General features: G+C 43.6%; 2 protein-coding genes across 3 annotated transcripts; both read right to left on the bottom strand.

The window, feature by feature from the left end:
• Positions 1 to 470: 470 nt before the first annotated feature.
• Positions 471 to 2,063, bottom strand: LOC128408811 (vomeronasal type-2 receptor 26-like). The gene is made up of 2 exons (XM_053378833.1): positions 1,320 to 2,063; positions 471 to 623 (listed from the first exon to the last, which is right to left on the bottom strand). Exons 1-2 carry the CDS (start codon positions 2,061 to 2,063, stop codon positions 471 to 473), a joined length of 897 nt encoding a protein of 298 aa, XP_053234808.1.
• Positions 2,064 to 2,801: 738 nt separating this feature from the next.
• On the bottom strand, positions 2,802 to 16,330 carry LOC128408698 (vomeronasal type-2 receptor 26-like). Of its 2 annotated transcripts, XM_053378704.1 has the most exons (6): positions 15,476 to 16,330; positions 13,085 to 13,376; positions 11,755 to 12,564; positions 11,026 to 11,253; positions 7,884 to 8,010; positions 2,802 to 5,344 (listed from the first exon to the last, which is right to left on the bottom strand). In XM_053378704.1, exons 1-6 carry the CDS (start codon positions 15,688 to 15,690, stop codon positions 4,434 to 4,436), a joined length of 2,583 nt encoding a protein of 860 aa, XP_053234679.1. In that variant the 5' UTR covers positions 15,691 to 16,330; the 3' UTR covers positions 2,802 to 4,433. The 2 variants fall into 2 exon arrangements, with proteins under 2 accessions (XP_053234679.1, XP_053234681.1); XM_053378706.1 differs by lacking the exon at positions 11,026 to 11,253.
• Positions 16,331 to 16,964: the final 634 nt, after the last annotated feature.

Below are 16,964 nucleotides of genomic sequence, written 5' to 3'. Positions count from 1 at the left end.
TGCTGTCTAATGCTAGAGAGAGAGGGAGCCATGTTGCAGTGCTCCGTGTGTTTATATGTAAATAAAGTAGATTAGCCAAAATGCTGAGTTGCTGAGGTCTGTCACGCAAGGTGCACAAACTCTGCGGATCCCTAAGTGTGCCGGTGTCGGTTGGCATTGGTCGCTGTGATGTTCGGGCTGAAGAAAGCTTTTGAAGCTCCCAAACGAAAGACCAGGAGGGAGAGAACATGCCAGTCGGGCATGTGTCTCTGCCAGAGTCCTACTCAAGTGTAGGCTGAACTCCTGACATAAAGAACATGAGAGCATCCCTGTAAGAAAAGTGTGTACTTTGTTAAGGGTACTGGGAACTTCAGCTCTGTGGGGGGGTAATCTACAGCTCCTAGTATTCATTGGGGGTCACATGCTGTGTCTCAAACGTTTGATGTGTATGCCGTCCACCGGCCCATCCGGCTAAGTATTACCCCATATAACTAGCAGAATCTCAGGAGGAAAGTGGCTTTTCCTGGTCCTGCTTCTTCATGCTTTAAACTGGAGGTGTTGGGCATAGAACTTGGGTGGAACAAGCTCTGCCTCTCAGATACACCCCTCCCCCTCTGGAGACAAAACTGGTTCTGCTTCAGATTCTGTTGTAATTACACAAAACAAAAGAAATTACTGTGAAAACCCCTGAAATGAGAAGTAATCGACTATAGAACAACAAAAATCAAAAAATAAACTAGAATTAAACAAAGACTTTATGAGATGCCCGCTACAAAACTCGTTTCACTGAACTAATCAGTTTCCTCAGAAGGAAATAAAGAAATTATAAGATTTAAAGTGATATCAAACAAGCTCAAGAGCAGGGCTGAAAATGCTTCCGCAAGTTTACAAAAAAAGGTATGAAAACCTCAATGACAAGTTTTAAACATAACCCTATTTAAGAGAACCAAGCAGTAGTAATAAGAAATTGAGGTTTGAAGTTTCAAACAAACTCAAAAACAGGGCAGAGACTCAAAAACAGGGCTGAGGCGCTCCTGGCTGCTGATGTTAAAGAAAGGTATGTTTTTGAGTCTCTGCCCTGTTTTTGAGTTTGTTTTTGAGTTTGTACTGTAAGCAGAATCTGTCCCTATACATAGTACTCAAGATCAGATGCCTTCTTTAGTTTTTATTGTCAGGTATTCCTTTGTAGTTAGGTCAGGCCTCAGTATAAAAATGTAGCACTTGGGAATGAAGATGCAGCCCAGAAGCCCAGCACTGGAAGCCAAGATAGAGAAGACCTGCACGGCCACCATGTATTTCCCCTTCGTGCTCAAGTAGTTGGGCAAAAAGGACCCCCAAACACTACAGAAGACCAGCATGCTAAAGGTGATCAGCTTGGCTTCATTGAAGGCTCCAGGCAGCTTTCTGGCCAGGAAAGCCACCATGAAGCAGATGGAGGCCAGGAAGCCCATGTAGCCAAGGACACCATAAAACATGGCCACAGACCCTTCATTGCATTGCAGGATGATCTCTCTGGGCTGGGAATGCATGTCAGACTCTGGGAAGGGTGGAGAGATGCCCAGCCAGATGGTGCAGATGACAACTTGGACACTAGAACAGGAAATGACTATAGAGTTGGCCAAACTCTTCCCCAGCCATCTTTTCACCCTGCTCTCTGGTTTTGTGGCCAGGAAGGCCAGCACCACAGTGATGGTTTTAGCCAACACAGAGGAGACAGCAACCGAGAAGATGATGCTGAAGGCCACTTGTCGGAGAAGGCAGGTCACTCTCCTTGGCCTTCCAATGAAGAGGAAGGAGGACAAAAAGGAAAGCAAGAGGGAGATGAGGAGGATGTACGAGAGGTCCCGGTTGTTGGCTTTGGCTATTGGAGTCTCTTTATATTTAATGAAGATTCCTAATACTATGCCTGTTGTTAAAGACAAGAATAGCGTAATAGAATCTAAGATTATCCCCAAATATTCTTCATAAACCAGGAATATGATGATCTCAGGAATACAATGATTCTCGTGCTTGTTTGAATGTTGATCTTCTGGACATTTGTGGCTATGATCTGCATCTGAGGATGAGAAGAGTGGCTTGGGCATCACTTACATGCATAACTATCTGTGTTCTATTACATTTTGGGGGGAAACGAGGTAGCAGAATAAGCCTATGTAGTAGGGAAGGAGAGGCAAAGATGCGTCCGTCCATTTCACTATTTAATGCTTACATTTTTATCCCGCAGATGTAGACAGATGTAGTGCACAAGGTTTATCTCACTTATTGTCACCAAAACATCCTTGTTACATAGGATGAAGCTGAGAGGGAACGACATCCCCAAATCGGTGTCTCTGGCATTATTATTTATTAAATCGATTTGTCGTCTTTTCCACAGCAACTCAAAGCAACGTACGATTATATGAAACAAAGAAACCTTAGAAACCAAAGAAACCTGCAATAAAAAAATTAAATCTACTTTTAAAAGCTAGATTGGAACACCCCACCCACTTAAAAAGACCCTAATAATTAAAAGTCAGACGCCTTATAAAAGACAACTGTTTTTGCCTGGTGACTAAAGATATGTAATGATGGCACCAGGTGAGCCTCTCTAGGGAGAGCATTTCACATTGTGCAGCTTTTGCTGTATGCTGAAGACATGCCTCTTTATGTGGACCTTTTGATAATTCCTTTACATGTTTTGATTTTTAAATATGATTTCTTGTGATACCTTAAGTTGTTCAAGTAAACAGTTCTGTGTTTCTTAAATGTAATACTCATAGTAGACCCACTGTGATTCCTTGTCTATTATATTGCACTGCACTGTCTCCCTATCCCTGAATTAAGAACTATTTCCCTTTGAAAGGGAACCATTGAAGCGGTGGTGGAGAAGCATGACATCCATGATGTATCTAATTACTTACACTTTAAGCTTGGTTGCTGGGGACTGGGGAAAGTTATATGGAAGTTGCTCAGCAAAGCTTCTTGGAGATATGATTCCGCTAATGAGGAAGTCTCCAGGCCGGGAGTAACTGTGGGCTTCATTTTCTTCCCTCATCAAATTTAAAGAGCACTTTGCTTTCAGTTTCCCACAAACTTGATGGGGCATTAGAAGCAGAGGCGGCAGCAGAAGCCGCAGCAGGGAGGTCATTCTGGCTTGGCCTCCTACACCTCTATTTTCACTTCTCCTTTCTTCCCCACAGCCAGGTAATCAGAAGAAGTCAACACCCTCCAGCACAGTGTGATACGTATAACATCATGCTTCCTTGCCTTCTGATGTTTGGGCAATTGCCAGAGCTCTCTCTTGAGCTTAGGGAAGAATAAATCACTATCATTTTTATAATTATAAGGGGAAGAAAGTTCTTGGGATCTCTATATGGTTCAAGGGGCAATGACAGAGCTGGGGGAAAATATGTTTACACCAAATCACAGATGTGGCTTCAAACTGCAACACGAGTCACTTGCATTTCGGGGATTAGTTTGGCTTGAACTTTGCTAAGAACAGCCCTGCTGGGTTAGTCCAAACTCCCATCTAGTCCTGCAACACAGTGGCCTATCAGACTTTGCTGAGAAGCTCACAAGCAGGGCATGAAAGCAATGGGCCTTGCCAGGCACTGGTCACCAGCGACTGGCATTTGGGGGAAGTAACTATGCACTGCATGATTCAATATTTTGTTTGCTCTCAATCTCCCAACCTTCAGGTTCATTGGATGTCTATGAGTGCTGGTGCTATATAAGAGAGGGAGACAAAAAGGATGGATCCTGCCCTTCTTCAGCAGCTCAGTGCAAATAAGTGAGAGGTCTGCTCCATGGGGGTGAGTGGGGACTGCCCGCCAATCTCAACCTGCCTTCATGCCACCAACACTCACCTGCCTTCCGACTTACAAGTGGTGGTTCTTCTCCATCATTGTCTCTGCCTCCAGCTATCGTGGTGCCCCTCTCACTCCCACCAAACAGACAGCTGCCACATTCATTTGTTGATGCCGACCTTGAAAACCCTAAATGACATTGGCCCTGTATATCTAAAGGAGCGTCTCCACACCCATCGTCCAGACCAGATACTGAGGTCCAGCCCCAAGGGCCTTAAGAAGGTTCCCTCAAGCATTAATACACTCAAGCGAGATTCCATTTTTCAGTTGCTGTTTTTAATACTAGAAGCAGAATTTCAAGTTACACTAAGTTATTATTTAGGCTTAGGTTATGAACTCAGGAAGAAAGGAAGGTGGGTCATGTCAAAGTACAAACTGGATATGGTAGAGAACGATAATTATGTTTGAAGAGGGAGGCGGCACTCCAGGAGACTCTACAGGTAGGGTTATCCCTAAAAGTTGTAAGTCCAGACACTCTCCAGGTATGTGATACAATGATTACCTTTCATCATTCAAGATGAATGAAAAATTAAGAACAAACTTTATCTAAGGAGATACATTCATTCCCAAGGGAACTCGGGAGGAAAACAGTTATAAACATGTAAAGAATCAGGCAACAACATTAGTTTTTGTGGCCAGGTGTTCCTTTGTGTTCAGATCAGGCCTCAGCACAAGAATGTAGCATTTGGGAATGAAGATGCAGCCCAGAAGCCCAGCACTAGAAGCCAAGATAGAGAAGATCTGCACAGCTACCATGTATTTCCCCTTTGTGCTCAGGTAGGTGGGCACAAAGGAGACCCAAACGCTGCAGAAGACCAGCATGCTGAAGGTGATCAGCTTGGCTTCATTGAAGGCCCCAGGCAGCTTCCTGGCCAGGAAAGCCACCGTGAAGCAGATGGCAGCCAGGAAGCCCATGTAACCGAGGGCAGCATAAAACATGGCAACAGACCCTTCATTGCATTGCAGGGTGATCTCTCCAGCCTGGGAATGCCTGTCAGAGTCTGGGAATGGGGGACAGATACACAGCCAAATGATGCAAATGACCATTTGGACACTGGAGCAGGAAAGGACAATGGAGTTGGCCAGACTTTTCCCTAACCATCTCCTCACCCTGTTCCCTGGCTTTGTGGCCAGGAAGGCCAGCACCACCATGATGGTTTTGGACAGCAAAGAAGATACAGCAACTGAGAAGATGGTGCTGAAGGCCGTTTGTCGAAGGAGGCAGGTGACTTTCCTGGGACGGCCAATGAAGAGGAAGGAGGACAAGAAGGACAGCAGGAGGGAGACAAGGAGGAGGTAGGAGAGGTCCCTGTTGTTGGCTTTGACTATGGGAGTTTCCTTGTATTTCATGAAGATCCCTACAACAAAGCCTGTGGTTAAGGACAGGAAGAGAGCCAAAGAAGTCAGGAGAATCCCCAAATATTCTTTATATGATAGGAAGGTGATAATCCTCGGAATGCAGTGATCTCGGTCCTTGTTTGGATATTCTTCTTCTGGACATTTGGTGCAACGCTCTGCATCTGAGGAGGAGAAAAGGAATGGCTTTGGCTTTGCTTACAGACATATTCTATTACATGTCGAGAAATGCACTCATATGGGAGATATCAGAAAATGAGAATGTATTGTAAGAAAGGGAAGCTTTTTTGGTGCATTTCCTTATGCAATAGTTTTTGGGAAGTAACACTACTTCATTTCCATATTTCAGTTCATTTTTAATTTGTATTCTATATTGCTATGCAGAAGGAGGGTTACAAGCTGAAGAAACAACAAAATAGACAGCAAAGATCACAGGTGTAATACACAAACAAAAAGACATAATAAAAGCATACCGTATTTTTCGCTCGATAACACGCACCTGACCATAACACGCACATAGTTTTTAGAGGAGGAAAACAAGAAAAAAAATTCTGAATGAAACAGTGGATGTATCATTTTTGTGCTTCATGCTGCGGCCACAGACATGTGATTTGACGGTGAGTTTGGGGTAGCCCAATGCAAAGATCCTGAGGATCCATGTGGATCCATGCTTTGTAACCACGTTTTTGCACCATTGCAGCCCCAGGCAACAGTGGGTGCGTGATTTTTTTGGTGCAGGCTGTAGCCATGGACATGCTATGTGATCTGATGGTGAATTTGGGGTGACCCAATGCAAAGATCCTGAGGATCCATGTGGATCCGTGCTTTGTAACCACGTTTTTGTACCATTGCAGCCCCAGGCAACAGTGGGTGCGTGTTTTTTTGGTGCAGGCTGTAGCCATGGACATGCTATGTGATCTGATGGTGAATTTGGGGTGACCCAATGCAAAGATCCTGAGGATCCATGTGGATCCGTGCTTTGTAACCACGTTTTTGCACCATTGCAGCCCCAGGCAACAGTGGGTGCGTGATTTTTTTGGTGCAGGCTGTAGCCATGGACATGCTATGTGATCTGATGGTGAATTTGGGGTGACCCAATGCAAAGATCCTGAGGATCCATGTGGATCCATGCTTTGTAACCACGTTTTTGTACCATTGCAGCCCCAGGCAACAGTGGGTGCGTGATTTTTTTGGTGCAGGCTGTAGCCATGGACATGCTATGTGATCTGATGGTGAATTTGGGGTGACCCAATGCAAAGATCCTGAGGATCCATGTGGATCCGTGCTTTGTAACCACGTTTTTGCACCATTGTAGCCCTGTTTTTGCATCAGATCATTGCTATGTGATCTGATGGTGAATTTGGGGTGACTCAATGCAAAGATCCTGAGGATCCATGTGGATCCGTGATTGGAACCACGTTTTAAGTAGGGAGGGAAGGAAAAACATAGAAGCGACAAGGAGAGGGGTGTGCAGAGAAGCAGCTGGCTAAGAATGCAGGAGAGGGGTTTTACCGGAGGGAGGAAAGGAAGGCAAAAGTCCCCCCCCCCCCACAAGCCAACCAGCTCTCTCTCCCCCCCCCCAACCTGCATGTTGCCTTCGAGTCCCAGACGCACGGAGAGGAATTAGAAGGAAGGACGCTCTGCTTGCCTGGAGAGGAGGGGTTTTCTCTGCTCTTTGTTCCGTTTGAGCAAACACAGTAAGGAAACAGAAGCGGGTGGGCAGTAAGACCCTGAGGCAGAATGCAGGAAAGCAGCAGCTTCCTCCTTTCAAGGCTTCCCTTCTCCGGACGATTTGATATTTGCCTGATTTTTGCCTTCACTCGCGCTTGTCAGCTCCAGGGACCACACATTCGCTCAATAACACGCACAGACATTTCCCCTTACTTTTTAGGAGAAAAAATCTGCGTGTAATAGAGGGAAAAATACGGTAACTTTAAAATAAACAGCATATTAAATAAAGTGATATTCAATAATATTCAATCATAAAACTCAGGAATAGTAAGCAGTAAAATTTAATATCAGCAAATGCTAAACACCTTACACTTATCATGTACAGCAAAGAATTACTAATCTATAATCAATAAAAAACAGCAAGTCACTATGAATAAAAAACCACAAAACATGCAAACCATGTAAAAGGATCAAACTGAGAAACAAGGACACACAATTTATGATTTATTTATTTTTGATATACTTGAACTCCTCTCTTCCAAGCTGCTACAGCTGTTCTCAAACTCCTTGTCTGGGATATCCAATAAATTCCTGCTGAAATCCCATAATTTTTTATTGTTCTACAATGCAATGGAATGGAATGTTCACCAATTTTTTTTTATTATTGTGCATCATGCTTTCTCTCTTTTAAATAAATATTAGCTATTTTCAATATTTCTCGTTTATTTTGAAGACATCTTTAATTTCCTTTTGTGAGGGTGGTTCTGGTTCTCTGATCCTAGAAGGCTTGGTACAAAATAGCCAACGCTGTGCCATAGGGGCAGGGCAGGCTGAACCCAACTGGCATCCCAGAGATTGCTTCCTGCAAGTCATTTCTTTCAAATTACTTCCTGGAAGGGGATTAAAAATGAAGAAATCAAGAAAGGATCTGCATCCAAATATGTCTTTAGAATCTTCACAGAAAAATTCTGACTTATATGTTGCCCTATTCATATTCTCCCAACAAATTCCATCTCCTGTGGTGTCACCCACCTTCCTGTGTGGATATGGTCCCTTCCCCACACGGAACACAAGCGTAGCAGCAAACCGGCTTGTCTTCTTGAACCACCTTGGCATATCCTGGGCGACACCTTTTGGTACACCTGGCGTGAGGCACAGTCTAGCCATAAAGAAAAGATGGCACATTAAAGAGGAAGTGTCAGCAATATTTGTGCATATGGAACTCACTCAGAGAGTCTGGAAAGAACCCAGCAGGGTCTCCAGTCCCACAAGAAAGGACCCTTGATGTCACTCCGCAGGAGGGGGCGCTAGGGGCGCCTTGGAAGATGTCCGACAATACCATCTATCCGGCTCGCACCAGATAATTAGAGGCTGATTATGGGGAGTATATCAGTCTCCCTCATCTTCCCAGGGGGTGGGAAGATGCTGTCTCGCCCGCGGTTGTCCATAAATCACCCCCGAGTTTGAAAGAAGGAGGGGGTGGGGGCACTGAGTTTTGGAGCTCCCGGACGCTACTTTCAGGAGCGAAACTAGCTGCGTTGCTTAAGATAAAAAAAAAAAAAAATTGGAGAAGTAAATGCACATGTTTTGAGCGAGGTCAGGAGTGTATTATCTGCTAAATAAATTTACCACGGAGAAGACAGAGCGATGGGACGGAATGAACAAAGGACTACCTCAAAGAAGCACAGCCATGCCGGTATGTTGAACGGAACGGAAAGGGGGGGGACTTTCTTTCCCCCCCAGTATGATTTACCTAACAACCCCCCCCCTTAGAAGAACCGTCGCAATGATTGATTGCAAGTGAGACTGAAAAATAGACTGTGTAGAAACCAAAATGCTAATAAAAGGATTTACTCTGTGAAAGATCTGGAAAGAAGGGAGGCTTTCTTGTGGCGTAGTTACAAAGTGATCCGCCATTAAGCGGCAGACCTTGATGCAAGATTTTCAGTCTTAGGGAGGGCGAGCCACTGTTCTGCTATCAGGTTTGGATCGTAAATTTGAAACGGCAATAACCCTCCTGGAAAGACTGATTTATGGTGCAGAAGGTCTGGGAAAATTAAGGAGCGGACGCCGAGACTGTATTTCATCGGAATTGACAAAAATGGTGACTGCCGCCTGAATAAGACTCTTGGACTCTTGGATTTATGTGAGATGAATTACGGGAAAGCATTACAAAGTTCACACAGAAATATAACAAGGCTGATTCTTTCAACTCGCTGGTGGAGAAAATTAGGAGAAAAAGGATAACGACAAGGAGATGAGAAGATGGGACTGTGAACATCAAAGCAGCAGAAATATAAAGATGATTGGACTCCTACCGAACTCGAAGCATGGGTACCCCCCACAAAAAAATTACAATTTGGTTTAATATTTGGACTTTGTGATATGTATTGATATAATTTGGAATAATTAATATGATATGATATGATTGGTTTGGTAAATGGAAATTTAATAAAAAATATTTAAAAAAGAAAGCACCCTTGATGTCAGGGGTGCCAACTTGAATAAAATATTGTGGGGGCCCAGGTAAGCCGCACAACACATAATCAATGCCCATCAATTTTATGGAGTCCCAGCCCCCTCAATATTTTATTGTGGGGGACAAAGCCCCCAAAGTTCCTAGGAGTTGGCTCCTATGCTTGATGTAGAACGGAAGCCTCCCTACTGTGTTTGCTTTTAAATAATAACAATAATAATTTATTTATAGCCCACCCATCTGGCTGCGTTTCCCCAGCCGCGCTGGGCGGCTTCCAACAAAAGATTAAAATACATTAAAACATCAATCATTACGAACTTCCCTAAACAGGGCTGCGTTCAGATGTCTTCTAAAAGTCAGGTAGTTGTTTATTTCTTTGACATCTGATGGGAGGGCGTTCCACAGGGCAGGCACCACTACCGAGAAGGCCCTCTGCCTTGTTCCCTGTAACCTCACTTCTTGCAGGGAGGGAACCACCAGAAGGCCCTCGGAGCTGGACCTCAGTATCCGTGCTGAACGATGGGGGTGGAGATGCTCCTTTGGATATAATGGGCTGAGGCCATTTAGGGCTTTTCAGGTCAGAACCAACACTTTGAATTGTGCTCGGAAACATACTGAAAAAGGTGTTAGTACATAGGTCTTTGAACAACTGGAATGATGCACAGTATAATATTAATAAAAAATTAGGTACATTCAGGGGAAGTATTTGTGTGCCAGGAGAATTTGTGTCTATGGAGATGATTCATAGGGTTTGGAAACAACCCAACAAGTTCTCTAGGCACAGGGCAAAAGATGCAGAAACAAAAGAAAGGAAAAGAAAAAGCCCATCCCAGAACAGCAGCAATAAAGCACTCCGATGAAGAGCAGTATTTAAACATAGAGTATGATCACATCTTATGCAGGGGTTACATTCCGGGGAAGGAGTAGTATATGCAAAAATGTATATACAGTGGTACCTTGGTTCCTGAATGGCTTGGCTCCTAAACAAATCAGCTCCTGAACGCTGCAAACCCGGAAGCAAGTGTTCGGGTTTGTGAACATTTTTCGGAAGCCAAATGTCCAACACAGCTTTCAATTGAGTGCAGGAAGTTCCCGCAGCCAATTGGAAGCCGCTCCTTGGTTTTCGAACAGTTTGGGGAGCTGAGCCGACTTCTGGAATGGATTAAGTTCAAGAACCAAAATTCCACTGCACTCGAATTCGGCCTTTGGAACGGATCCTGCACAACCATCCTGACCTTCGGGAGCTGGCATGCCAAGCAGGCCTTACTCCCAAGCTCTCTGTTTTCCTCACTGGGCTCCAGGATGATCTTGCGTGGGCTCTGCGATGTTCTCATGAGATCTCGCAGGGCCGGGCTGGATTAGCCATTTAGCAAAATAAGTACATGCTTAGGGCATCCAGGGAAGGCGGGCACCACAGGAATTTTTCTGTTGCTGGATTTACCATGGACCATATTGTGCAGCTCAATCAGGTTCCACAAAAAGGCTCCCACAATAAATGAAAAAATTACATACATACAAACATACATGTGTGTGTGTATCTGCACATGAAGAGCATTATACACATTTAATAATTTACTTAATTAATTATAATGAAAGCATCAGCCAAACTTCCCAAAGATTATACTTTGATTCCTCTTGGAAATATTCATCAGATTACTAGATCTTCATGTGTATCATGTGGAATAAAGGGGCTCTTACCTGGTTGAACCACTTGGGCCACACAATAGCTTCTGGGTTAATGGCGAGCTTGAAGTCAGTGGATGCCTCTCTCTCTATACTCCCAATTTTCACTCTAACACAAGACTCATTGGGAAGCACCACCCAATTCTCAATATCAAACATGATTGGCAGCTCCCCATTCTCACCCAAATACAGTCCGCCCATGGAAGTGTTCAACAACCGGGTTTCTCTTAAGAAAGGGTGAAGCTGGAATGACAGGGAAAACACCAGCATTTCAAAGCATTTTGGACATCTCATCCCTTCTTCCTTTGAGCTCCAAAGTCCTGGCATACCTGGCCTCGTTGGAATCTACAGAGAACTTAACACCCGAACTTAGAAGGCATTTTAGATGCCTCATCCCTGCTTCCTTGGAACTCAAAACTCCTGTTGTGCCACAACCTCTCCTACTGGCAAGACTAAACAGACACCCTCCAGGTGGAGGGACGTCTGCTTTTACCTTGTTTTGGCTTCTTATGGTTTTATTATATGGTCTTATGTTTTTTATTGCAGTAGACCACCTTGATATTTTATGAAATACACATTATATATATATATATTTTCCAGCTGGAGCCTAAAGATAAAATCTAAATCTAAATAAATAAAACAAAAACCTTTTCCTCACTGTTGCATTCGTTAGTAAATCAATGGGAATGATTATTGTAGAGTTGGTAGAAAGAACTTTGATTTCTAGAAAGGGAAAGGAAATACCTGCCATGGCTCTAGCCTTTGACATGCCAACTGGTCTCCTCCACCCGCCATCAACATCTGCTTTGATCTAGATGAACAGGCAACATTTAAAGCATGTGCCATGATTTGGACACTGAAGTATGTTCTGTGGCTGTCTTGAGACAGAACACTCTGCAGCTCCTCTTCAGACGGCACCTCCGGATTCTCCACATCTCTGCATCTTGTCCAACCTCTCACAGTGAGGACGTGATTTGAGTATGAACAACTAAATGCTTTTTGCCGCAAAAGATTACGAAGATAGGACTCTGATTTACAGCAGTCACGTTTGCTCATTATTTTGGTCTTCATTACAAAGGAGAATGAACCATGGATATACTTCAAGTTCTTGGGACCGAAAAACAAATTTATGTCAAGGTCTTGAAAAGCTGTTGTGATCCATACTTTTGGCCCAATTTCTTTCTCCTGTTCTTCTTGTAGTTGCATAATGAAACGCATTGCTGTATGAACGTTTACATAGTAAAGGAATACATTGGTCTGTCTCCGTAGGGCAATTAATTCACTTTGTGTGAACCTCTTAGATACATTCTTTTCTGGTATTTTTACTGAAAAGGCAACACAAATTCCATTGCTGACCATCAGAGATGTCATGGCACTCAAGAATCTTTCTCCATTCTCACTGTCTGGAGCAAAGAGGCCGATCCATGTCCATCTAAAATGCTGGAGGAACTTTACAATCGCCAGGTACTGAGCTTCTTCATTGGGGACCATACGGTAGACAAAAGGGACTTTGGTGTTCTCATCAACAACCCCAGATACAAAGCCATAACTGATCTGGAAGAAAACTACAGTGTTTTATTTTCAGAGGAAAGTACAGGAATAGCCTGAAATATTTAATACCTAAAAAATATTGTGCTGACTGGGGCTGATAGTTTTATTTGGAAACTTCGGGAGGCTGCAACCCTTACAAAGTCTCCGTTTTAATAATAATAATAATAATAATAATAAGAATAATAATAATAATAACAATTTATTATTTATACCCCGCCCATCTGGCTGGGTTTCCCCAGCCACTCTGGGCGGCTTCGAACAGAACACAAAAATACAATAACCTATTAAACATTAAAAGCTTCCCTAGCAGGGAAGAATCATAGAATTATAGAGTTGGAAGTGACCCTGAGGTTCATCTTGTCCTGCAACCTTGACATTGGCAGCACCACACTCTAACCAACTGAGCTATCTAGCTTAACATAGCTCAGTATTTTCTCCCTCTTTGATGCCTCTTTTTGACTCTGCTGATGATAATGAGAATTTATTTTGCTGCTGAATCTCTTTCGTGTCCCACCCTTCATACCTGTGGGATTTTGTACATGCCTGACATGGTTGAAATCACTTTGGAGATGATGGAATTGGTTCCTTCAAGAACAGCCAAGATATTATTCCATTTTCCACAGCGATAGTTTGGAATATTGCTTTCCCCACCTGCAAACAGGTCTAGCATGGCATCGGAAGTGATCCTTGCATTGTAATAGTTCTCATAGAGGCTGTAGCCCAATGTGATGTTGGGTAAGAGCCTGGGATCCTGGTTGATCTCTTGGATGGTGAACAAGAAGGACAAGATATGCCAGTAGAACCTAAATGGCAATCTGTAAGAAATCAATGAAATAAAAAGCGTCAAACCATTCACCACTTATTGAAAATAAATAATATTTGATTCCCTAAATCATGGTCTGCATTAGGGCTGCCATACAGACATAGCTGGAAGACAGCAGTTGGAAACAGTGTCCGCATGGAAATCACTGGAATTTCCTTTAAAATAACTCAAAATAACTTTTGTGTCTGGATTTTCACTTGTTGCAACATGGGGACCATAGTCTGTATGTTTGTTTGAAGGCTGAGAAGAGACATATCCTTCTTACAAGATGAAAATCCATTTGCCACTTAAGAATTAAAATATAAGGATTTCTCAAGAGGAGAAGCACACATCTTCAAAGAAGGGAAATGAAGAAAACCTTCTTCTTTCCGAATGTGTGAGCAATATGGAACATGGCTGCTAAGGCTAGTATTGGCTGCTTCAAAGGAGTTGCATAAAGAGCCAACTGCAATAGAGTGCTAAGTCTGTTTCGAAGCTCTATTTGATTAGTATGGCTTATTTTCAATAGGCATGATTAGGATTGGGCTGTTATTTAAGAATCATAGAATCATAGAATCATAGAGTTGGAAGAGACCACAAGGGCCATCGAGTCCAACCCCCTGCCAAGCAGGAAACACCATCAGAGCACTCCTGACATATGGTTGTCAAGCCTCTGCTTAAAGACCTCCAAAGGAGGAGACTCCACCACACTCCTTGGCAGAAAATTCCACTGTCAAACAGCTCTTACTGTCAGGAAGATGTTTAGGTGGAATCTTCTTTCTTGTAGTTTGGATCCATTGCTCCGTGTCCGCTTTTCTGGAGCAGCAGAAAACAACCTTTCTCCCTCCTCTATGTGACATCCTTTTATATATTTGAACATGGCTATCATATCACCCCTTAACCTCCTCTTCTCCAGGCTAAACATGCCCAGCTCCCTTAGCTCTCCCTAAGAAAGGTCAGTTCCCACTAGTCTTTCTGTGAAACAAACCATCAGAAGGATGTACTTCCTTCCGTCTCTCCTGTGCAAGTGAATTCAGCTGTCTGGCACAGCAGTGAGGGGGAAATCTTAGGAATGTGGATTGCTGCTGGGGGGGGGGGAGTGAAGCAGAGAAAATGTCCCTGGAGCTAAATTAGTTCCCCAGAAGCACTGAACTTTCCTAAGCTTGCAATTGCGTGTCTTATTCTGCATCAAAGGGGGCTTCTAGTGTAGTTCCACTTTGAGATAATGTCCACCTAAACTAACATTTCATCCAGAAGGATAGTTTCCTTGTCATTCATATTTCTCCCTGTGGGCACTGTTCAATCTCAATGCAATGGCAGTCGAAGACACTAATTCTGCTGATATCTTCTGGGAAGTTATTTCAGACAGGAAGGGATGGAATCAAATGCCCTCCCAAATATCAGCACAAAAGACCTCTGTTTTGTCTGTTTAAATATGTTTTGTTTTGGTTTTCAACAGTAACACTATAAACTTAACAAGAACAGAAAACACAACACTTAGAGTATATGTTATTGGAAGTAACCTTAAGGTACATACATAATAGGCTCACTGGTTAATTACTCCTCTCCATAGAGATACATGTGTTATAGGGGGTTGCAATAATTGTGCTGGCTTCTTAATGTGATCTGTAAAGAACAACCACATGCTTAAAAATTTGGCTTTATTTTCCGGTCCATTAAAAACTCTGCTGCATTGGGTCAAGTGTTCAGAAAGTGCTATTTCCCATACACCTGCATACCAGGAACACAAAGTAGGATTTTCTCCAGTGTCCCACTCATCTCATGAATGCAGGTGTGATCATTCAGTGAATCATTTTGATGCCTGATCAGGTTCATTTATACACCTGTGTTCTTCAAAAAGCAACACAGCAGCACAAAAGGTAAAAATAGAGCACGTCTGGGAACATGCAACCCTCTAGCTGCTGTGAAACTCAAGTTCCCTTCAGCCCCTTCCAGCATGGCCAGTGATCAGGGGTGATGGGAGCTGCAGTCCCGCAATATCTGGAAGACCACAGAGTCCTCACCCCTAAAATGGAGACTATTTCCCTAGTAAACAGGAGCCATTGGGGTGCAGGAGAAAAACGTGACGTCCTTCTGCATATAATTACTTACTCATCCTTAAACCTGGTTAATGGGGGCTGTGAAAAGATGTATGGAAGTTGTAGAGAAATCAAAGTTGGAGATATTATCCCGCCAATGAGGAAGTCGCCAGTCTGGAAATAATTCTGTGCTTTGATTCCTTCCCGGATTGGATTCAAGGGGCATTTTGCCTTCAGGTTTCCACAGGATTCAAGCAAAATGAGCAGCATCAGCATCTGGGATCTCATTCTGACTGACTGCTACACCTCTCTTGCGAGTGCTCCTCTCTCCCCCATAGCCAGCTACATCAGAAGAAGCCCAAAAAGTCTTATTTATCCAATATGGGTGGTGGTGAGCGATAGCTTCAGAGCCATTAAACCTCACACAGATGTATCCCACCCCTCTTACTCTCAATCGTGATTCAGTCTGTCTCTGACACAGGTGATCTTCTGTGCACCAACTTTTCCCTCAGGAACAAGGCAGAAGAAATCACTATGATGTTGATAATTATAAGGGGAAGGAAATTCATCTCTGCAACAACCTGAAGTCTCTGTGTGGCTTGAGGGGCAGGTGCAGAGTTGGAAAAAAACATGTTTGGGAGGAAACAAAGTTGCTGCTTCAAAGTTTGACATGGGTCACGTGGTGCGTGAGAGTTTAGCATGAACTTTGCTGCTGACAAGAGGATTAGAAGAGTCCTGCTGCTGGTTCAGTTCAAAGCTTAATCCAATGCAGTATCTTGTTGCACCCAGTGGCCAATCAGACATTTCTGGGATCCACCCAAGATGATGGCAGTAGAGTTGATCCCAGCAACTGACATTCAGAGATATGCAGCCTCTGATCCTGGAAGTCATGTGTCTTTTAAAAGTGTCTCAGTTAGCAGCTGAAACAAAAAAATTCCTTCCAGTAGCACCTTAGAGACCAAAGTTTGTTATTGGTATGAGCTTTCGTGTGCATGCATAGGTAAAGGTAAAGGGCCCCCTGACCATTAGGTCCAGTTGTGGCCGACTCTGGGGTTGCAGCGCTCATCTCGCTTTACTGGCCAAGCGAGACGGCATACTTCTTCGGGGTCATGTGGCCAGCATGACTAAGCCGCTTCTGGCGAACCAGAGCAGCGCACGGAAACGCCGTTTACCTTTCCGCCGGAGCGGTACCTATTTATCTACTTGCACTTTTACGTGTTTTCGAACTGCTAGGTTGGCAAAAGCAGGGACCTAGCAACGGGAGCTCACCCCGTCGCTGGGATTTGAACCGCCGACCTTCTGATCATAAAAGTCCTAGGCTCCGTGGTTTAACCCACAGCGCCACCCGTGTCCCGTGCATGCGTACTTCTTCCCTCTTTCCTGTGTCAGTGAATTTCTCCATTGGGCTACAGTATCCAAAAAATTGCTTCCTATTTTAAATCTAGATTCTCCAAGTGGATTCTTCCGTGGATGCCTCTTTGAGTAATAATTTTTCAGGAAAAACCTATCCTTTTCCTCTTTCTCCATGATTTTATGCATCTCTATTAAGTCCCACTTTTACA

Source organism: Podarcis raffonei, chromosome 2 (assembly GCF_027172205.1).
Source record: "Podarcis raffonei isolate rPodRaf1 chromosome 2, rPodRaf1.pri, whole genome shotgun sequence".
Lineage (NCBI taxonomy): Eukaryota > Metazoa > Chordata > Lepidosauria > Squamata > Lacertidae > Podarcis > Podarcis raffonei.
The sequence above is the reverse complement of the archived record's forward strand: the minus strand, read 5'-3'. Positions and strand labels throughout refer to the sequence as shown.